General features: G+C 37.4%; 1 protein-coding gene across 2 annotated transcripts in view; it reads left to right on the plus strand.

Moving 5' to 3' along the window:
* Positions 1-23,735, plus strand: part of CDKAL1 (CDKAL1 threonylcarbamoyladenosine tRNA methylthiotransferase) — a 330,383-nt gene that overhangs the window by 292,651 nt on the left and 13,997 nt on the right. For both annotated transcript variants that reach the window (XM_087961383.1, XM_026669980.2), the window contains exons 14-15: positions 11,734-11,817; positions 12,435-12,599. In XM_087961383.1, the coding sequence (XP_087817509.1) occupies positions 11,734-11,817; positions 12,435-12,599 (249 nt within the window). The remainder of the gene's footprint in view (positions 1-11,733; positions 11,818-12,434; positions 12,600-23,735) is intronic.

The following is a 23,735-nucleotide window of genomic DNA, read 5'->3' on the forward strand; positions in this document are numbered from 1 at the left end:
GTGCAGTTTGTTCTTCTTTGGATAAGTTGCTTTTGGGTGGTTTGCTAGTGCAGAGGATGTTGGTGATTTCGAGTCTGATTCTATTAGCCTCATCAGGGTTGGTTTTGGTCAGGCTGGTTTCAACTCCGCATATGATGGTTTCTGTGGGGATGTGTTTGGGAGCAACAGCAAAGTTGAATCCTTTTGAAAGGACCTTGGTTTCGGCTTCGGTGAGGATCTTGTCTGAGATGTTGTGCACTGTTTGTTTCATGTGTGGCTGTGAGGGGGGGGGATTTGGTTTCTGGCATTGTTGTAGTTTTCTGAGTTTGTTGGTGTGTGTGTCTGTCTTGAGGGTGGTCTGTGTTTCGGCTCTCCAGACAGCGAGTTGTTTGGATTTGTCCCAAAGTAAGGGGTGAATCTTGTTGCTGAGTCTGAGGTGAAGTGTAAGAAGATCTTTGTTGATTTGGTCTAGGAGATATATATGGTGTTCGGCTTGGTTCGGGTATTTTCCCACGTCATTGTAGTTCTTTTAAAGTTGTAGCAACGTTTCAGCAGAATCTCATCTGCCATCATCAGGCTTCTGTATTGTGTCCGTCTGTGGGTCAGACTTTTACAGTGGTTTCAGATTTAAATTTGGGGCAGCCTATTGCTGTGCCAGAATGGTTTTTTCTTCATCCTGATTGGTTGGGAGTAAACCACTGTAAAAGTCTGACCCACAGACGGACACAATACAGAAGCCTGATGATGGCAGATGAGATTCTGCTGAAACGTTGCTACAACTTTAAAAGAACTACAATGACGTGGGAAAATACCCGAACCAAGCCGAACACCATACATGTAAGTACCGCGAAAACTTAAAAAAACATATATATATATATATATATATATATATATATATATATATATATATATATATATATATTTCTTTTTATGATATAATATGCTATTTTTATTTTCAGATGTCATGCAAGTCTAAGGACTAAGTTTCTTAAAGTAATTTTAGCCTATAATATGCAGCAGTAAAAGAAACTCCTAAGTGATTAATTTAAAAAATCCTTGAAATATACAAAATACACCTCAGTAAGTTTTGAATGGAATAATTATCCTATTTCAATAAAAAATATTTTTTCTATTTCAATCTATTATCATTTCTATCATCTATCAATCTATCGTTTCATTTTTTTTCCTATCTCATACCAGTATTTCAGCATAAGAATTTTAAGATCTAAAATCAGTTTTAGGTCTGAAGGAATGGGGGGTTTGTAATGTGTGTTTGTGTCTTGTTCATATAGCTTATTAAGCTATATATAGTATTTTGGAAGTATGCCAATTAATACATTTCTTGTAATGTTGGGAAAGAACCAGAATGATCATTGCTTATAGGGAATTTCCTCTTCACAGTAGGACTATTTAAGCAAGTCATGATCCATTAGGCAGCTATAACGTATTGATTTTTTAAAAAGTGTTTTGAATTATTTTAAAAATAACTAGTATTCTTAGGCCCCTTCCACATATGGGGACTGCACCTGTCTATGTTCTTTCTCTGTGCCTCTGTTTCTCTCACACATACATACATATGTTAACTTTACTCGGAAAGCTAATCTGATTTATCATTACTTTGGTTCCTGTTTCAGAGGAAACACTTCAGAAACAGTTTCACATTTCCTCTGGGGCTGCAGAACAGGTAGTTTCCTCTTGGCAGAAGTTCTTCACTCATCTTGGCTCCTAAATCCTCCTTACCCCTATGTTCCAGAAGCTTTGCCAGTCCCACAAAGAAATTGGCTTTCTCTCGGTTTTGGTTTTCCTCTACAAATCAGGATGAGAGAAATAAGGCTGAAATTGTTTGCAGTTGTTGGAGCAGAAGCCAGCAATTTCAAGGAAGGGTCTCGTGTAACTATTTTATCTAGCATGCATTTCTACATTGTGATATCTAAGTTACCAATTTTCAGTGCTGAAATTTAACTAGCTTCTATTAATCATTCCACAAATTATTTTTAAAAATCTGAAGGTTCATATCTCATTCGTCAGGGCAATAATTATGGATTATGGATATTGTAGTTTGTTTAGATATTTCAGATGTCAGTGGAAAATAAATTCCACTAATGCATAAGTTTGAAGAATTGTTGATAACATTTTTCTAAACTTTTAAAAAAATTGTTAGCATTACTTGTTTTTACAATTACATTGTTTTTACATTTTAACAGTATGGGGTTATACTGTACAATAAAATATTACTGCTATTTAAGATTATTTATATTCTGATCCAAATGAATAATAGAGGTTATTGAAATGCTTCTTGCTAACATTTCTAACATTATTAGAGATTATTTTGTAAAATCTGCCAAACGCAATCATTTTGAAGTGTATAAAATCTACAATGTTTATGCATAGCTGATCTCTATAATTCTTAAGATTTTGCATCTCAGCAATGATATTAATAACTAATGCTACTCCATTGTAATCAAATGTCATTAAAGGTATAAAATTCAGAATTCAAATTTGTATCATCTAGTTCAGTGATCCCCAACCTTTTTGACGCCGCGGCCCGGTACCGGCATCAGCTGGGCACCGCGGCCCGGTACCGGCATCAACTGGGCGCCGCCATCTTTTTTTGACGAAAAGTGCTTCCGGTGACCTCACTGGAAGCACTTTTCGTCAAAAAGATGGCGGCGCTAGCGCTTCGTGAGCTTTTTCGGGTAGAAATGGCTTTCTACCCAGAAAAGCTCACCGGGCGTGCCGCCATCTTTCTTTGATGAAAAAGTGCTTCCGGTGAGCTTTCTACCCGGAAAAGCTCACCGGAAGCACTTTTTACCAAAAAGATGGCGGCGCCAGCAACCAGCGGCCCGGTAAGACTTGTTCTGCGGACCGGTACCGGTCCGCGGACCGGCGGTTGGGGACCCCTGATCTAGTTGATACAGAAAACTGATCCAATCCATTACTTTCCTAATTAATCATTAACCAAGACAATAGGTTCTTGTTACTTGACCATTTAGCTTCATGTTTAATAGAGGGTGAGTTTTCTTTATTTCTATTTCATTCATAAAATGGAAATGCAGAATTCATAAAGCCAACATCTGTTCTGATTTCCAGTCTACCGTCAAGAAACTAAACAGACCATTCATGATGAAGTTTTGGAAACAACTGAAAAGGATTCTAATTTCCTGGCAAAAAGATAGTTGCATACTGGACAGAATCACTAGATGGGTCAATTTCAACATGTTATAGTTACGGAAAGTATAAAATTTCATGCTCTGGAATAGCGAAGTAATTGAGCCAAACATGCTGAATCTATTTAAACAGGACCTGCAACACTCAGGAAAGAAGCACTACATTTTTTAAAAAAGCATTACTTCCCAAACATTTCAAAATATTGATTCACCTTTCCTCCATGGAGAATGAAGGGGGAATATATTATATAGTTTAGTTTCCTATTAAAGTTATAATAATGATAATAGTTCTATATGATATCTCTTTATAATATTTTATGCTTCACTAAAAATGGCCATGTGAATTGTTTCGTACGATTGCTGAGCATATATTGTACATTGGTATTTAGTGTAAGCTGTATATTGTGCCATATAATAAAATTTCTGAAAGTTTCCCTCCAGTTATCTATTTGCTTGAGAAATGCAAATTCAGTACATACGTTGGGGTTGAATCCATGACATCTTCATCAAGCTATCTCCCCACAACTGATGAGCTATACATCAGTTATGCCTGCCATTCTTTTCTTCAAGCTTTCATTTCCTGAGGTGGACTCTGGAAGAATTTAATAGAATTGGTTACAATGATTAGGGACTGAACATAATTTTTTCTGACTTTTCATGAAGCTGACTTGGCTTATTCTAGAACTGGACTCATTCTAAAATTCTAGTACCAACTATCTGTGCCATTCACTATACCTTAACCTACCATTCCGTCCTTCAGGCTAGCCATCCATCTTCTAGCCCATCACTTTTCTACAAGTAGGAATCCTAAGTTCTTCATTGTCCTGCCGCAGTTCACTTCTATTTAACAATTGTATTATCTTTCTTCCCAATCAGAGAGCTTCAAGATTTCTTGGAGGGCTTCCTTCATATTCAGTTGAATCATTACTGGGCCAACCATAGACTGAAAGAGGGTGCACCAGAAGACAGTCCCAGGTTTTATTAACTGTGTAATTCACTTATAAGTGCATACATGTGCCAGAGATATTATTCAGTTGCAGAGGAGAGTACTCAGAGCATTCAGAACTTGACTAAATTTGTTAATTAAGGAAAGGTCGGGTTGCTTTGATCTTCTCTTCGGTTAATGAATTCCTACAAAGTAGGATTTTTCTAGGATACTAAATGTTCACAAAACATGGTGTTCAATCAGGTACCTTATCTTTTCTTTGAAAAGGGCTAATATCTAAATGAAATAGTGCAGTATCACAAATAATTTAACAAAAAAAATCTAAATAACAGGCCACCGTAAAGGTACAATACTATCAGTTTACATAGAAGACTAGTAATTGATATGTTTTAGTTTGTTCTCAAACCTGGACAGAAACAAGTGTCATTGGAGAAGACCTTGGTGTTTGGAAAAATCGAACACAATCAAAAAAGTGGTTGACAGAAGACAAGGTGACTAGATACTATCACTGATGACATAAACAGGAGTTTACAGGAAAAAGCAGTTTAACAGGCCATCCTGGGCTGTTGTCTATCAGATCACAAACGACAAAAACTGAGGCTACCCTCAAAGCTTTGAAAGCACTCTGTTTTATTGGTGGTTATTTTAGACTTAGTAAAGAATATAACAGCCATCTAAGACAAAAAATAATTGTTCCTAGTCTTGCTCAGTATTAATATTTGTTTTAACATTTGTTTCTAGTAAATCTAGCTTCCACATTCTGATGATCTGTTGTTCTTGAGTTTTAAAAGACTGAGGTTATTCTTCTTCTTCTTTTCCATCTTGCTTTGCCCTGGCTAAAAATTTTTTATTATTATTGTTATTTGCATTGAAGTATTGAAAATTGGAAAAAGGAAGAACCAGATAAGGTCATAATCTCGTTTATTTTTTTGTTATTCATATGTAAGACTGATTCCAACTACAATCAGGTAATTTAATCTTATATGAAACAGTAACTCTTTCCATTGCCTCCAGCTAAAAGGGAAAATATTAAGCTATGCTAATATAAATATGCATACATAGATAAGGGTTCATTTGAAAACAGAACTCCTCCTGGAAAAGCGGGATAGGTAGGAACTGCATGTATGCTTCCTGCATTTTCCCCTATAAAATTATGTTATTGTACATGATAGTTACAGGCTTGATACATTTGGTAAATTAGGATAAAACAAGAGGGTAAAAGTTCTTAACATTTTGATAGCAATCTATTTTTTAAATAAAAGTTATGACACAGACTTTAAAAAGTTAAGATAAACATGCTTAAAGTAGTTTTTTGGGGGAAACAAAAGTCTTTCTTTTTTGTCTCTCATGAATATGTGTGTTTCCATAAAAGTTAGAGATCATTAAAAGTGATAATTCTAGTTTGATCCATTTTCTAATATGAAACTAGGAAGTAGTTGGAGATAATGCGCCTTCTTGATCCTCATTAGACTTTTGGATAGCCTTTCGTAACACTGACTATAGTATCCTTCTGGACTATCTACAGCAAGGGTGTCAAACTCGAGGGGTGTCAAACTTGATTTCATTGAGGACCGCATCAGGGTTGTGTTTGACCTTGGGGACCGGGTGGGCGTGGCCAGCCCAACATCACTTGTGTTGGGGGCACCTGTGGTGGCCCAAGATGGAGCTCAGGAGGCTGTGATGGTCTCCTGTAACCCCAGGGAAAACGGAGCTCCATTTTTGCTGGCAGAGGGTTGCAGGAGGCCACTGCAGTCTCCCAAGCTCTGCTTTTGTGGGCCGGTCCTTCGCTGTTTCCAGGGCGGCCCCGCGGGCCAGATCTGGCCGCAGGCCTTGAGTTTGACACCCCTGATCTAATGGGGTGGGAAATTGGAGGCACCACATTCTGACTTTCACTGAAGTGTGCCTATAGGGTTGCCTTCTCCAACCAGTATTGGCTCACCCATGGCAATCCATCTGGGGAAGAAACTGCTAATGATAATCCCCTATTAGTGAAGTGAGATGAGGTAAAAGAGGTATAGCCTGGGAAACTCTACTTCTCAGTTATGGTACCAATATAACAGAGCAATCTTATTCTAGAAGCTAGCTTGATGCAATTTGCTTCCCGAAGTCGGTTAAGATCAGCGCTTCTGTAGACCATTTGGGTTTGGCTGGATTTCACCATCAATATTTACTTTTTCATTTTTTTTCTATTTGCAGTTGCAGTTTGACTGCTCTGTGCATTATTCCATTCTGTGGATGTTTCATGATTTCTCACTGTATAGTTTTTACTTGCTGCCAGCTGCCATGAGCATTGGATGAGTGGCAGCATATACATTTAAATATATAAAGAAACCTTACTTCCATTTTCTGCTCGTCTGAATCCTCTTTTGAGCTCCAAGGTCTTTATGAGTTTTGAACACGGCTGTAAAATTCTTTTCAGCTGTAAAAAAAAACTGTCCCATTCATTCGTAATCGTTAGGATTTAATCGATGGCATTAATTGCTTCTGAATTTCTCCATGAGGAACCTGACTGTGGCACCGATGGGAATGTCATTACTTGATAATTAGGAAATTCCATTGACACCTTGGTTCTCTGTGGCTCTTGTTTATTTTTATTTTTTCTTGTAAGGTTCATTTTATTATCTTATGTTATGGGGAACTGGACTACTTCTGCTTAGATTGAATAGCATTGCAACATCTATACTAAGCAGTATGTTCTGCTTCAAAAGGCTTGCCATAAAGGGAAAGTTGTTCTACTGGATTGTAGACTGATTCTATCCATTCTCTTATAAATGTGTATTTTTTGTTATAGTGACAGAGATATCTACCAGGTGGTTTTAGGTGGTTGGACTGTCAGGTAGACTCTTGGTCTTCTCCCTCTTAGCCTTACGCATGCTTGCCTTGTGTGGCAAAAAATAGTTGCCTTTTGTACAATAGCCCAAGCCGGATGGAATAGCTAGGCTACTCAACCCATTTTTGTTTCCTTGCTAATCATCTTCATAATTAGTTTATATGCCTCCAGACTCTGAATAGTTCTGGGTAGTTATTAAGTTATTAAGACATTTTTTTAAAAAACAGAGGCCAATATAACAAACAGGACAGCCACAAACAATGGCAAGGGGGAACAGAAAGGGAAAAAGGGAGCAGCAGTCCATCTCTCCAAAGGTCTGGGAGGAGAGCCAGGTTTTTTAAGGCCCTTTGAAATGCCTGGGATTTCTGAAGTAACGCTCTTGGCTTCCATTTTGTTTCCTAGTGAAAGCCCTGAAGGAGGCCTAGCCAGTCAGCTTTCCTTGAATACTAGACTGAAAAGGGAAAGGAATTGAATTTGGTGAAGGCAGATTTCCAACTCCTGCTTAGAATGCAGATTAAAATATACTTTTTTAAGAAAAATAAACATTAGTAAGAAATTGTAAAGGTATACTTTACAATTTCCTTGTTCTTTTCCCCCCCCTAATCCTGCAGGAAATAACAAAAGTATCTGTGGGTATGTCTCTGTGTTTATGTATGAGAGAGAAAATGCTGGGTATAAGAACCCCTTCATATCGTTCTTTGTAAAGAACCAGAATCAGGAAATCAGGAAAACATAACAAATGAACTACATGATTATAAGTCAGATAAAGATACAGATAAGGGTAATGAATTATTTTCTTGCCCTGCCTATATAGTTTGATGGAACTGCATCATATGGCAAGATACTATTGTAGAGAAGAAATCAATTAAACCAAACTGAATTTTAAAAGAAGGCAATTGAGGCCTATTTGTCATTTTTAGGTCACTGCTGACATCTCTGAATATAATTTTCATATGAGCTGCATTTCAAGGCATGTCTGTGCTTGAAGAAGCAACATTTTCACAGCAGGAGACCAGATCAAAATGAAGCAGTCAGATGCAGGTGCACAGTAGTAAGAAGTGGGCGATTTACCCTGAAGCAGGATTGCTGGGCTGAGAAAGTAGCAGCTCTCCCCATAAGATTGGATAGGCTCTCAGATACGGAGCCTAGTGCCAGATACAGTCATGGGGGGCTTAAATAATTGTTCTTTCCCTTGAATTTAATGAGATGCATTGCCCAATGCTCAACAACAGAGGTATTCCTTTTGTCATGCTAACAAGATGCTATTCAAGCCCTGCTTCCTTTGATTTCTGTTTAATCCCTTCCTGCTTCTCAAGGCTCCAACCAGGCAGTGAAAGAGTTGAAAAGATGGAGGTTTGCACTGTGTGCATCTGTTGCTTAGATCAATTCTATTTGGCTAAATGAAAGAGAGGAAACAAGAGTTTCCGTGAGCAGCATTACAAATGCCACATACATTGTACATGTAGGGGCAACATGCAAAGTTGGAATCATCAACAACTCAAAAGTCTCTGAAGTGTAATCATGGAGAGCCAGTTTGATGCAGTGATTGAAGTTCTGGACTGGAAACCACGAGACCACAAATTTTAGTCCTCCCTTAAGCAGGAGAACCATTTGGATTATTTGGGGCCAGTTGCGCTGTCTCTCTCTCTCTCTCTTTCTCTCCTTCTCTCCCCCTCCCTCCCTCTCTCTCCAATCCATCTCACATGGTGGTTGTTGTGAGGAAATAGGAAGAGGAAGCATTATGTAGTCTGCTTTCAGTTGTAGAAAATAAAGATGAATTAGAACTATAACAAATAATAATCTGTTTCATTTTTGTTGCTAAATATCAAAAGATATTTAGTCTGTACAATTAGGTTTGGGGAGAGGCAGATTTAAGAGTAATGTATATTCCAAATGGTAGCTTGGAGGTGACTGTGAGCCAATAACCTACTATTCAAGATTGTTATTGTGAGGAAAACTTGAAGGAGGGAGTGCAATATAATATATTAGAGCTCTGCAGTACTTCAGATGCTCTTCTGAAAAGCTATTTCAGAAAGAACCACTTGCCTGCAGTTCTTTGAAATACAGTGGTGCCTCGTTACTCCACTGCTTCAAAACTTGTTGAATTTGGTACGTGGTGCATTTCCACATGAAAATGTTGTCCAGGTACTCATTGTTTGTTTGGTACTTGATGCGCTGTGATAGGAAAAGAAGGATTGCCAAGGAGAATGGAGAAGAATTCGCCCATGCCAGGAAAGTTGCTGCAAAAGGAATAGGGGGACGGCCATATCCACAATGATAACTCCTTGTTGCAGAACAATCCAGTACTTGTTTTCCCTGGTGACAGTGAAAGGCTGTTAATAATTTAATATATGCACTGTCTCCATGATTTTCATCTTTTCATTTTAATTCAGATTGTAATGTGGGGTTGTTGAGGGTATTTTTTTTGCAATTATTGTTCAACAGCTGAAAGATATATTCTTGTGAATATTTTTAGACTCCAGATAAAAGTGTGAGGTCTAGCAAATGTGGTTGTCAAATTGAGCCAGGAACATTTAAAATACTGCAAGAAAATCTATTCTAGTAACGTCGATATTGGTGGTCTTGATTATTATTTTTCCCTTTGTGGGCAGTGCTGAGAAATAGTCAAGCAGTCACATCTAAAGGATGGTTGCTGCAGCCCTCTCCTTCCCCGCTCCCCCCCTTGAAAGAGTTGTACGAAGAGCTTACAAAAAAAGAAGAAGAAAACAATATCCAGGTCTTTTCAGATATACCGTATCAATGTTACTATCGTAGGAAAGAATATTCCCAAGGCTCTGTAAAATAATTCCTTCTCTCCAGCATAATAATTCTCAGAACTATTAATAGATAGATCTAGGATTCATAATGAAGGGGTTCTTCTGGCAGTGGAAATTAGTTTTAGTTTTGAAAATGAATTGTATTCAAATTGGTTAATTGAATTAATTACTGTTAGTTAAAAGAATTACATTCTATAATCTAAACACCGTTCATCTCTTAAAGCCCTGGGGAACACAGAATACAGAACAGAGTTGGAAGGGGGACCTTAGAGGTCTTCTGGTCCAACCCCTTGTTCAGGCAGGAAACACTATACCATTTCAGATAAAGGGTTGTCCAGTCTCTTCTTAAAAACTTCCAGTGTTGCAGCATTCACATCTTCTTGAGGCAAGTTGCAGAGGACAAGAGAAGGAACAATGGATGAGAACTAATCAAGGAAAAAGGCAACCTGGAATTAAGGAGAAAGTTCCTAAGCGAGAGGACAACTAACCAGTGGAACAGCTGGCCGTCAGAAGGTGTGGGTGCTTTCATAACTAGAGGTTTTTGGAGAGACTGCTTGAGCAGGGAGTTGGCCTACAGGACCTCCAAGGTCCCTTTCAGCTCTATTCTGATCTATTGATTGAAGTTGTTCCACAAATTATTTGTTCTGTCAGGAAATTTCTCCTTCGTTCTAAGTTGCTTCTCTCCTTGATTAGTTTCCACCCATTGCTTCTTGTCCTTCCCTCAGGTCATAGAGTAACAGAGCTGGAAGGTATCTTGGAGGTCATAAGCCTAGCCTCTCCCTGCTCGAGCAGGAGAGTCTATTCTAAATATGAGCCTCTACCTAGGATCGAACTCACAACCTCCTGATTGTGAAGCGAAAGCTCCACCTCTAGGCCACTGGAGCTGCCAGGCACTTTGTAGAATAGCTTGACTCCCTCTTCTTTGTGGCAGCCCCTGAGACATTGGAACACTGCTATCATGTCTCCCCAAGTCCTGCTTTTCATTAAACTAGACATGTCCAATTCCAGAAACTGTTCTTTATATGTTTTAGCCTCCAGTCCTCTAATCATCTTTGTTGCTCTTCTCTGCACTCTTTCTAGAGCCTCAATATCTTTTTTACATCGTGGCAACCAAAACTGAATGCAGTATTCCAAGTGTGGCCTTACCAAAGCATTACAAAATTGTATTAACATTACACGTGATCTTGATTCTATCCCTCTGTTTATGCAGCCTAGAACTGTGTTGCCTTTTTTGGCAGCTGCAGCACCCTGCTGGCTCATATTTAATTGATTGTCCACTAGGACTCCAAGATCCCTCTCACAGTTACTACAGCTGAGCCAGATACCACCTATATTATACACGTGCATTTGGTTTTTCTTGCCTAAATATAGAGCCTTACATTTTTCATTCCTGAATTTCATTTTGTTAGATAGTGCCCAATGTTCAAGCCTTTCAAGATCCTTCTTGCATCATAAGCCTATCTTCTGGAGTGTTCCCCATCTATCCCCTCATCCAAATCATTGATGAAGATGTTGAAGAGTACCGGGCCTAAGACAGAGCCACTGCGTAGGTCCCTCCATGTAGATGCAGTTCCATTGAGGTCTATATGTTGCGCGCAATTGGTCAGCCAGTTACTAATCCATCTGGTGGTGATGCTGTCTAACCCACATTTTTCTATCTTATCAAGTAGTAGGTTGTGATCTACTGTTTCCTGCTGCTGTGGAGTAAGCTGTCATCACCATGTTTTCTCTGGAGCATAAGCCTAGATGATTAACTTACAGAGTTAATTGGTTCAGCTTTCCAGTACAGCTAGAAGCAACACAATGTTAGGGGAATAAAAGAGCTGCATCAATCTCAGATCACCACGTCCCTTGTATGTAGAAGAGGGCCATAGTCTCCTATCTGTCCAAATGATAATTAGATGTAATAGAGGTTTTTTTTCCTCCAGTGGCTATTAAATTATTTCACATCCGCCTGATAATTGCATGAGAAAGGGGGATTTACAATAGCATCTTTTCACTCACTGCTACTTGCATTTTTCTTTTATTTCACAGATTGGGAAGAGACAGAAAGTGCTTGTTACAGAAGAATCCTTTGATTCCAAATTTTATGTTGCTCATAATAAATTCTACGAACAGGTAACATTTTAAAAATAAGGAAAAAAATGTCCTTTTTGTCATCCTTAACTTTAACTGTCATACAAAATAATGTTCATGAATTTGATACCTAGTTTCCACCAATCCTGTGACTGGAGCTGTCAAATGCATCTGTTTTCTCCAAGTTGCAGAAAATAGATTAATATAAATGATTTTCCTATTAATTGATTTCCCCTCATTTTGTTCATTAAAATGACATCTCTCATGTTAAGATATCTCTATTTAGATTATTATTTAGGTTCTAAATAATTAGAAATGTGGAAACAACTTCTAATTGGAGAAATATTTTGTAAAATATTTTGTAGTTAAGCAATAACAATAGAGAGTTATATATCACTTCTTAGTCAACCTTGAGTCAGTCAGGATCGAACTCCAGGCTGTGGGCAGATATGAGTTAGCTTGCAGTACTGCTGGGAAGGTTTATATAAAAAAACTTTAAAATTTTCTAATATTGTATAGGTTTCTGTTATGGCAAATGCTATCAAATGTTAAGATATCACGTGGCATTTTTTACGTTTATCTTTCTTCCTTTTTGGATGTAAAACTGTAAGTACTTTTCAAAGTATTTGGAAAAACAATCAATATATTTTCTTTTAAAGATTCTTGTACCAAAGAACCCTGAATTCATGGGAAAGATGGTAGAAGTGGACATTTTTGAAGCAGGGAAGCATTTTATGAGAGGACAGCCAATATCAGAGGCCAGAGTATTCACTCCATCCATCAGAAGGCCGTTTGCCCGAGGAGAAGTTTCTGGTTTAACAGAGGTAAGTAGTACATTTTCTTACCCCTTATACTTAAATCAAAAGAGGAGCTTCATCATTCTAATTCAGTTGGTACTTATTTTTTGTTGTTGTTGTTGTTGTATTTATGTGTGCTTAAATTCTAAAAACAATTAAGTAGAATTTTGAAAATATAAGTTTAGTATTGGAGAAACAATAGTAATTTCAGTCTTATTTCTAAAATATGTGATGGGTATTTTTGAAAAGGTAAATATAAATACCTCTAATGTTTACCTAACATTATTTTATTTTTCTGAACTTAAGAGCCACTAGACATGCTATACAATTACTGGATATATCAGTTGCTGAGCTTTCTTGTTGCCTCAAATGGCTATTTATCTTGTTGTTTTTAGGTTGCTAATAATACTATAGCTCATTCCAGCTCAGTTACTGTCATAATATTTGGGCATGGATCTCAATAGGAATAAAAAGAGTGCAGTAGCTTAATGCTTATGGCTTGTCACACAGTCAGTCAGATGTTTAGATTGAATTGGACATTTTCATCCACCTATCAAGTCGTTATTGTTATTATTATTAAAATCACTATGGTATAAACATTGCCACTTTCTGCCAATTTGTCATGTTGTCCAAGTTGACATCCATGGTCAATAATAATTTCATAGAGGTTATGCTCAGCCTGTATACTCCCATTCCAAGATTGTCTAGTCTTTGAGCTGTTTTTCTGCCCTGTTTCTGGCTGACAGGCTGATTTTTTAATTGATTATGTGGCATCAAGTCAGTATTGATTAAATAAACATTCTTCAAAGCATTTTGTAACCAACTTGGCCCTTCAGTTTTTCCAGTGATGCACCCATTGCCTATGTAAACAAGTCCCTCTACTTTGCTCTTTGTCATTCTCTTCTCTTTCCTTCCATCTTTCTCAGCATTATGGATTTCTCAAGGGTTCTATATCTAGAGATCCAAAATATGATAGTTTGAACCTGGTCATTTTATACTCAAGCTGGTTTTAGAACCACACATCATTTCTGTAGCATGCTGGATAATTGGGAAAGCCAAAGAATTTGAAAAAAAGCATCTTGATTTAGGACTCCAATCTGCATTTGAATGACCTAAAGCATTGGTTTTTTTAGCATGTGAAATTAAGGCTGTTGTGCTGTAGTTTGAATACTTTATGTCCTTTCTTGGGAGTTGGTATGTATTCTGATCTCTCCCATCTGTTGGATATTGGATATCATGTTGTTTCCCAGTTTGGCTGGTATGGTTCTGTTAGAATTTACTGGGTTTTTTTTATTTCTTGTCATATCTTTTTGAAGATACTTCCAACTTGATAATAACCAGAGAGCTGATCTAACTTAATCTTGTAGTATTAAAAGGTCTTGTAAACAAGAATATCTTCTAAATTATTTTGAATATTGACCTCCTACTACATAGAATTTCAGTATATTCCTCCTTAATTTGATCTTCTTTGAATCAGTTACAGCCTACCAACTGGCATCCTTTAGCATATCAATCTGAGGTTGGAATGTTGTTCTCAATTTGGAGAGCTTTTGAAAACTTTCCATGTTTTCTGTATCTGTTTCTATGCTTCTTGCCTCTTCTAATAGCTCTCTGACATTTTTTGTTATGTCTCTTCCAGAGTTCTTCATTTTGGGGTGGGATGGATTTTTTTTTATTTTTTATTTTTTGGCTTTGGCTTCTCTTTTCCTCGTGGCAATTTTTCACTATCTGTTCTGACAACCAATTTCCTTCTTTTGTGTCTTGGTCTTTGGCAGTCTTTCTTCACATTTATCCTTAACAACTTATTTGATTTCATTCTACAGATCTTCTTGTTCCCTATCAATGAGATTTGGGGCAGCAGTCCCCAATCTCCAGTCTGCAGCCCGGTATCAAGACACGGTCTGTTGGGTCAGGCAACTAGTGGGTGAGCATGGGAAGCTCAATTTGAACAAGCAGTGGGCACACATGCAAAACCATCCCCTCTCTCTACCCCACCCCACCCTGGTGCCAAAGCTGGAAAGATTGGGAATCACTGACTTAGGGGCTCAAAGCAATTCCTGATGCTCTCCTTGAAAATGGTAGTCATACGTTCAAGTTCCAATCATAAAAACTGGTTTATTTTGTTCTTCCACTTCAATGTGACTTGGAACCTACACGTGAGCAGCTTGTGATGTGCTCTAGTTAATCCCTAGCTGTATCTTGCTGTTATATTTGAGCTCTTCCACATCATTATACCAATAATACTCAATTTGATCTTTGTATATACTGTATGTATTATCAGCATCATTTTAGTTGTTTGAAGAATGAAGAAGCCATTGGCTTGGCAAAAATTAATATGCCATTTTCCTACTTCATTTGTTTTTCCTAGATTGGATAACCCATCTATTTTTAACTTCTTACTATTTCCAACTTTAGAAGCTTCATTCCAAAGTGGCATAGAACTGATGGAGTTGAGAATTTTTGTCAGTTATGCTAACTTGCAAACCAGCATGCAATTTTTCAGAACTACAGTCAGAAATGTATTTTTAACAGTATCATTTCTCTAAAGAAAAATCAAATTAGCGTTAATAGTGCAACCAGAACTATGGATCTCATCCTCAAATGTCAGTCACTAAAACTTATCCAGTGAAATTAGATAGGATAGGAGGAATCTTTGGGTGCTTGTAGTGTAATTTATTAATGTAAAGTTGGGTTTCTCTCATAAAATATTCAACAAAATTGAATGTTTAATGATAACAACTCTGTCTCTTTAATCCACAGGTGGGCAATTAATTTTCCCCAAGGGGCCACATGAGAAATTGCAACTGTTGTGGAGGGCCAAACTAACAGGCTGAATTTAATTCTGCTCAATATTAATTGTATCACTTTATAAAAAGCAGTAAATTACATGGTTTTGATTACCTGCTATTGATAATAATATGTGTTACATCTTGATTTCTAATTTCCGACTAACCCAAAAGGCTGGATGTGGCTAGAAGCCATAAAATACCCAGGTCTTCTCTAGTCTGAGATGTGAAAATAAAGATGATACATATATACCACTCATGGATTACTAGCATGATATGTAAAGCCAGCCATTATTTCCAGAACTGCCTAATGAACAGTGATTTAAACCAGAGGTTCCAGGTTCAATTCTAGATTCTCTCCTCATGTCTATGGAGTACTTTTATCTTCTCATTCAGATCTTGGGTCCCCAGGATAACTGCCATAATTTGAGCTTCCTGGGAATTTGTTCACAATAAGATCTTTAAGCTGCTTTTCTGGAATTTTCAAAATTTAGGTTTCAGAGGAAGTTTCATCTTCAAATGAAGAGTTCTCCAGAAACACATGAAATAACTCTGCTAGTTCTCCTTCTGTATATACACACACACACAAACACAATATTTTGACAAGAAGCTATTTAAATTTAAAAATCTGAAGCCTGGAACACCAAAACAAATGCACCCATATAATTTAGCCTTTGTTTGTCAATGTTATCTCAGCCTGAACACTTTAGTTTTTGCACATTAACTTCCAAGGTAGCATGAGTTAATGAATTCTTGCCTTTCATTAAGGCTGACTGGCTTTTGGTTAATGTAAGTTTGCAACTTTATTAACTCCAAGCAGGGCCTTGTATACATGAGCAAAGTAACTTGTTGCTCACATTATCATATTTAAGAACCATCTTTTATCAAAATACTGATCGTACCTTACTAAAATATTTCAACATCACTGCATTATCTTGCTATTTTTAGATCATCATTATTTCTGAACAATTGGTATCTATTTGAAATACATGCAGAAAAGTCTATAATTTAGTGCTTGATGTCCCAATAGTACTCAATAAACCCAGATTGTTTTGGTACAGGGAGTTGGATTCTACAATTATCCTAGGTTAATTCAGAGGAGCATCCTTGCTGGCAAATGCATCAAACAATGGACTGTGTTTGCTTTAATTTAGTAGGCAATGATGTTATGATGTGTTCCATATCAAGCTGCAAGTGGCTTATAGGTTCTTCTGGGCCTGGCTGCTGAACAGGCAGCTGTATCAAGGCACTTGGTTTTCTACTGGCTTCATTTAACTGTAATTTCATTGTACTGAGTTTGTTTGGAAAGTGCGAAGGGGCTGTGATATTTCTCTTGAGAACCATTAAAAGCAATCTTGGGGGTATTAAGAGCAGCGTAATGGAGCTATATCTCTGTGTTGAATAGCATATGGATAATTATTGATAGTTGTTCTATAACAATAAAGCCTCTTGGTTAGAGCTCTTCTAAAACTCAGAGCACTTTCTTGATACATGTGCTGGCCAGTGGTTAAACTCACAGAAAATTCTAAATCCAGTTGAAGGCCAAGAATATCCAACCATCTGGGCTTTAATTCATAACTTAAAGCTTGCCCAGGTGTGTGCAGTAATTGAACGAGGAAAATGAGAGAGACATTTTTACATAACCGGGACAAAACAATTCTGGAGTGGGGGGAAAGATAATAGAAGAAACAGGACAAATGTAGAAGAGAAAAAAAGGATGGACTCAGATGGGCTCAGGAAAACAAAACAAATTAACACAAAGTTTCTGGGACTATTCAGTATATTAAACTCTGGTTTTCTCTGCCAATGTCTGTTGCATAAACCATTTTTGGGTGGATTCACACATCATGCTGTTGTAAACCATCAACTACAAATCATTTTACTAGGTTTACACAGTTTATTAAACCAACATCAAACGTGATGGACGAAGCTTATTATGGTGTGAATTTAGTCATTGAATCTGTTTCAAGAAAGAACTGTTGTCTAGCCTACCAAAAGGAAAAAAGGCTAGCTAGATTAATCGCTCGTAAATCTATTTGCAAAACAATCCTGACAATAAAAGACTCAATGTTGCTTCCTTTAATGTTGTCATCTGCTGGGACTTCAGAAGCATGCCTTCTCCATAGTGGCCCCTGCCCTATGGAACACTTTTCATCTTCAAATCAGGCAAGTCCCTAATTCTTCTTGCCTTCTGGAAGGCTTTGAAGAGCTGGTTGTTTCCTCAGTGGTGGGGCTGGAACCTAGAAAAATCCAGATGTTGATATAAGATAACAGATAATCAGAGTTGGAAGGGACCTTGTAGGTCATCTAGTCCAACCCTCCGCCCAAGCGGGAGACCCTACACCATTTCTGACAAATGGCAGTCCAATCTCTTCTTGAAAGTCTCAAGTGATGGCGCTCCCACAAGTTCCAAGGGCAAGCTGTTCCATTGGTTAATTGTTCTCACTGTCAGAAAGTTTCTCCTTATTTCCAGGTTAAATCTCTCCTTGTTCAGTTTCCATCCATTATTCCTTGTCTGGCCTACAGGCGCTTTAGAAAGTAGCTTGACCCTTTCCTCCCTGTGGCAGCCCCTCAAATATTAGAAGACTGCTATCATGACTCCCCTGGTCCTTCTCTTCACTAGACTAGCCAAGCCCAGTTCCTGCAACTATTCATAGTATGTTTTAGCCTCCAGTCCCCTAATCATCCTGGTTGCTCTTCTCTGTACTTTTTCTAGAGTCTCAACATCTTTTTTATAATGTGGTGAGCAAAACTGGATGCAGTACTCTAGGTGTGGTCTTACTAAGGCTTTATAGAGTGGTATTAGTGCTTCCCTTGATCTTGATTGTATTCCTCTGTTAATACAACTTAGGATTACATTAGCTTTTTTGGCTGCTGCTGCACACTGCTGGCTCATATTTAGCTGGTTGTCCACTAAGATTCCAAGATCCCTCTTACAGCTACTGCTATTGAGCCTGGTTTCACCCAGTCTATATGTGCACTTTTGGTTTTTCTTGCCTAAGTGTAGGACTGTACTTTTCTCTACATTGAATTTCATTTTGTTAGATACGGCCCAGTGTTCTAGTCTGTCAAGATCCATCTGGATCTTGAGCCTATCTTCTTGTGTGTTAGCTATTCCTGCCAGCTTAGTATCATCTGCAAATTTGGTAAGTTCCCCTTCTATTCCCTCATCTAAGTCATTAATGAAGATATTGAAGAGTACTGGGCCTAAGACTGAACCTTGTGGCACCCCACTGCTTACTTCCCTCCATGTAGACTTAGACCCATTAAGGACTACTCGTTGAGTAGGGTTTGCCAGCCAGTTGCGAGTCCATCTAGTAGTGGTGCTATCTATTCCACTTTTTTCTAGCTTACTAAGAAGTAGGTTGTGGTCTACTTTGTCAAATGCTTTGCTGAAATCTAAATATATTATGTCCACAGTATTTTGCTGGTCTACTAATTTAGTCACTGACATATAGAGGAGTGCTTGCTTTAGGGGCCTGGAAGTCTTTTTTTTATTATTGTTGTTGTTGATATTCTTGTTTGATATAATATTGTTGTTTTTAAGCCATGGGTTATGATATATAATATGGTCATATAAGTCAGGTTCCCCAATCCCCGCTCTGTGAATCGGCACCGGTCCGCGGCATGTTAGCAACCGGGCCATACAAACAAGTGAAGTCCTGTCTGCAGGATGCAGGCAGCATGCAAAACCACACCCCCTCCGATTTGTGGAAAAAACTTTCTCCATGAAAAATTTCTCCCAGGTGCCCAAAAAGTTGGGAACAATTGATATAAGTATTTTAAACAAATAAATAAGAGAGAGAGGTGGGGGGAGATTAGATAGATGTATATGGCAGAGAGAAAAGAAAGAGTAAATTAGTGCAGTAATGAAAGAGATGGATCCAAAAAATCTTCTATTTCAACAGATGGAGGAATTTTTGTTTTAGAATAGAAAGATTGGCATAGAAGGGAGAGAAAGTTTTGAATCCAGTTCAGTGTTGTATATCCTAATTATGAAAGGGTTAGTCTGGGTGATACATCATCACAATATTTTGAATAACTGTTTAATGATTAGAGGAAAACTCTAGGGATCTAGATGCTTTCAATAGATGTCTTATTATAATCATGTGATCACATTGTGTGGTTGCGACAGCTGGTGGTTTGTTATGCTTTTATAAATATGACATGTATTTCAAGTGTGCTATGCCTAGAGAATATCTTTGTTTAGTTTTTCAAAAAATATGTTCCATAGCTACTCAGTTAAAAGGGGCTACTACCATCAAAGACCATGCTATAAAGCTATCTTGAAAGACTCTGGTTGAATCATCAGAGAAGAATACTGCTGGTCTGACATGATTTCATGAGAAAACTCAGTTGTGTTTAAAAATAGCAATTGTAGCTTAAAGTTTTTTATATGTTCATCTTGAGTCATAATCCTAGATTCCTTAGTATGCCTGAAATATTTTTACATTTGAAATAGCTATATCTCTGGAATTAATTTTTTACTTGGTTTGCTTAGCATAACTCACTCCAGATGTATTTTACCCTTTGGATGAACTAATTCTGCCTGCTTGTTCATCTACCATTAACATTCTTTTCCATAGCTTAATCCCTAGATTCTCCATTAGAATTGGCATTTGTTGCCATTAGAACAACAATAGCAATAAAAGATAAATCAATCTCCAATTACACAATGTTATTTTTGATGTATGGGATGCTGATAGTATTATACCCTAGAGAGAGCAAAATTACAAAAACTAGCATAGCAAAAAAACAACAACCACGCTTTGTTGGTTCTATGAGGAAAAACAATCAATCCACAATTTGGTAACATTTGTTTTAGGCCCAACCAAAAATGACACAAAAAGAATATGCATGATTCAGGCTTTTTAGAAATTCAAGATGGGGAAGACATACAAAAGCGGGAACATTAGTCACAGTGTTTGAGCCATAGATTTGCCAATGCCATGTTACATTAAATAAGTCATTCCCTATTTTACTTCTTATATAATGTTGGTACAGTAAAACCATTGTCCCTGTTCTGACCGAGCCATTACTGTACTTTACCAACTAAGATAAACAGCAAGAGAGTTTAGCTTAATTCAATAAAATTTCTTGGAAAGAGTTGGTCTGCAATAATTTTTGAACTTTGTTGTGAGGAGATCCAGTGTAATACATAAACCATGATTTGTGGCTTACCAAAGCTTTATCCAACTAGATGCCTTCCAGTTTTGATGAGACTATAACTCTCAGACAGTGTAATCATAAGAACTATTAAGAGCAAAATTATAAGTAGGAATTATCCTTTAGGTCAACTTCAGCTCTTATTGACTTTGTGGAACATTTGTGTAGTTTTCTGAGCAGAAATATGAAAGAACTTTGCCGGTGCTTCCAAGGTTTTGTTTTGTTTTGTTTTCAGACTTGTCTACTATCTTGGGATTTTCTTATGGTTTCCCATCCAAGTACTAATTAGGTCAAACCCTACTTCCCTTTTCAAGATCTGTTAAGCAAGGATCTAATTAAAAAACAGTCAAAAGTCATAATTAGTCTACTTAAAAGGTAGATATAAACACTCTTCCTTCTCAAAATTAGAAGGGTTATATGAACTATGGTTTGTTCACATCAGTTCTTTTGAGAAGCAACTGGATTTTAAATAGACCAATTATAAAATGTTTATTGGGGCTTTCCTTTTTCATCTCATAATTTTCTGGCTTCAAGACGTTTGACTTAGAGGAGTGAGTCAGAAATATTTTATAGTAATCAATTTATAACTGTCTATTCCATGCCAATGAAGCTTTCAAATCATATATGTCTCAGATACTGATATTGCCACTGCAAAAATTCAGAATACCTAAAATAATTCCTGAGTTTTATTTCAGTAATGAAAAAATAGTCCATATTCTGAATTTTACAAGCAGTGGTGATGGTTTAAACATTTGTTTAATATTTCCTACTAAGCAGGTAGTATATAATACCTAATACAAATTTAAATTTGTGGGCATTTTTGAGAGAAATAAAAGATACATAAGAACATAGTGTTCAAAGTTGATTGATACTCATCAAATCAGTGACCAATTTATAAAATGTTTACTAGGTCTTCCTTTTTTATCTCATAATCTTTTGGATCTAAGAAGTTTTGATTTAGTTCAGAGTCATTCAGAAATGTTTTATAGTAATCAATTGCATAACAGTTTATTCCATGTCATTGAAGCTTTCATGGTGTATGTGTCTAAGATACTGGTATTGTCAGTGTAAAAGGAAAAGATTTATATAATCTGAAAAGAAACTAGAATGCAAACATTAGCTGCTTTATCTAAATCAGACCATCTAACTTGATATTATTTCTAGTACTTCGAGTAGCAGCAAAGCTTCCGAATGGGCACTTTTCCCAGCCATCTATGGACCATCAGAGATTTAATCGTGGCCATTATGTGTGCAGCGTTCATGCTCTATCAATAAGCTTACACATCCTTCCCTAATTTGCTAAATAATTTTTTTTTTCAGAACTTCCATCTATTTTTTTTATTGTGAAGGTACCATGACAGTTTTTGCTGTATGTATGTGGTGGCATATTTGAGTGTCATTGGAATAGCATAAAGTGAAGGCACCTTTCAATGAGTTTAACTCCAACTGTCTTTGTGGACAGGTCTATACAGTTTTCTTGACAATACAAGAGTGATTTGCCATTGTCTTTTTTGGGGGTGTTTTTCAACTTTGGTCTGAGATTTTCTGGTGGTTTCTAAGAAAGTTAAATGTATACCCTTGTATGGCTACCCCACTTAACTTATTGAGCTTCCAATATCATTCTGTTGGGTGAAGCATTTGTAACCCAAGTCTGGTACAAGTTGTAAATCAGTGCCTGATTTCTGAGAGATTTGCAAATACCTTTTTCAGGACATTTAGACTTTGTCCTCTTTTCAATCTGAACTGGACAATAATGCTATTTGTATTAATTTTGAAAATATTAGAATTCCCTCAAGCGATCTCTCCCATGTAGGAGGAAGGCATGTCCAACTCATGGCTCAAGGGCTGCATGCAGCCCTGGAAAGCAGGTAATGTGGCCCCACAAGCTCGTAAACCTTTAACATTATTATGTGTATTTCTATACATTAACTATATTATATATTTTATATATGGTCCAAGACAATTCCTCTTCACTCAATGAGGCTCAGGCAAGCCAAAAAGATGGACATGGCTGATGCAGAAGGTCCATTTTGGCTACATAAGCAGTGACACTTGTATAACTGAGATCACTATTTAGTGTAAACATAACAATGAGTTGTCTGATTGCTCATGAAGAGAGAAAAACTATTCTTCACATTTCCTTACTATTTCTTATTGATTTGTGCAAGCAGATTTTAACTTTTAGACTTCCCTGTTCAAAATTATCTCAATGAATTGTGACTTACACCCAGGGGTGGGATTCAAATTTTTTAACAACCAGTTCTGTGGGCATGGCTTAGTTGTTGGGCGTGGTTTGGTGGTCATGTGACTGGGTGGACATAGCTTGGTGGTCATGTTACTGGCTGGGCGTGGCCAACTCAACATCACTCACATTGAGGCACGCATCTCCTTGCATGGCCTCTCGTGACTGTGGGGATGCTGCAACAGTCGTAAGTGTGAAAAAGGGTCATAAGTCACTTTTTCCAGTGCCATTGTGACTTTGAATGGTTACTCCACACAAGCAAAGTACCAGCAAACGAGGAAAAAAAACTCCAGAGAAGTTCCAGAGGCAGGAAGTCTAGTCCTGCCAAGAATGTAATAAGGGTTAATGGAGAGGCAGTTTCTGAAAGCAACACCAGAATGTTTCCTTCCTTCCTTCTTTACAGGATTAGGCCAGTAATTTCTTCTAACAACCGGTTCTCCCAACTGCTTAGAATGTTAACAACTGGTTCTAGCAAATAGGTGCGAACTGGTAGAATCCCACCCCTGCTTGCACCCTTGTATCTCAGTTGAACAGCAGCTAAACAAGGAATTGGTCTTCCAGAGTGTTACTGTTAATCTTCAGCTAGAAATGGCAGTTGAAAAATCAAGAGCATCAGAGAAGTAGATAATTTTCCTCCAAAGATCTCTTCTGGGAACAACATATTGCCCATTCCTTCAGGACTATTATGTATGTTAAGCATTTTAAAAAATGGTGTTTATCTTCCTGGAAGATTCTTTCTTACCAGAAGAATTTAACATGCATGTCTGCACACAAACAAAGGGACTGAAAGTTTGGTGAGCTTGTAAGCATAGATTAATAGCTCAGAATTCCCTTGGAGTTAGATTCATGCTCCCGTTTCCTTAGAGATCCCTTTAGCATTTCAAACTACTGTGGTGGTGCCTGTGTCTGAGAAAGTAACAGCCAAAAATAACATCTGAAAACATTAACTAGTCAAGGTCAAAAAGTTTT

The sequence above is a fragment of the Notechis scutatus genome, chromosome 3 (assembly GCF_049901735.1).
Source record: "Notechis scutatus isolate UNSWTSFEM ecotype Mainland chromosome 3, rNotScu1.2, whole genome shotgun sequence".
Classification (NCBI taxonomy): Eukaryota; Metazoa; Chordata; class Lepidosauria; order Squamata; family Elapidae; genus Notechis; species Notechis scutatus.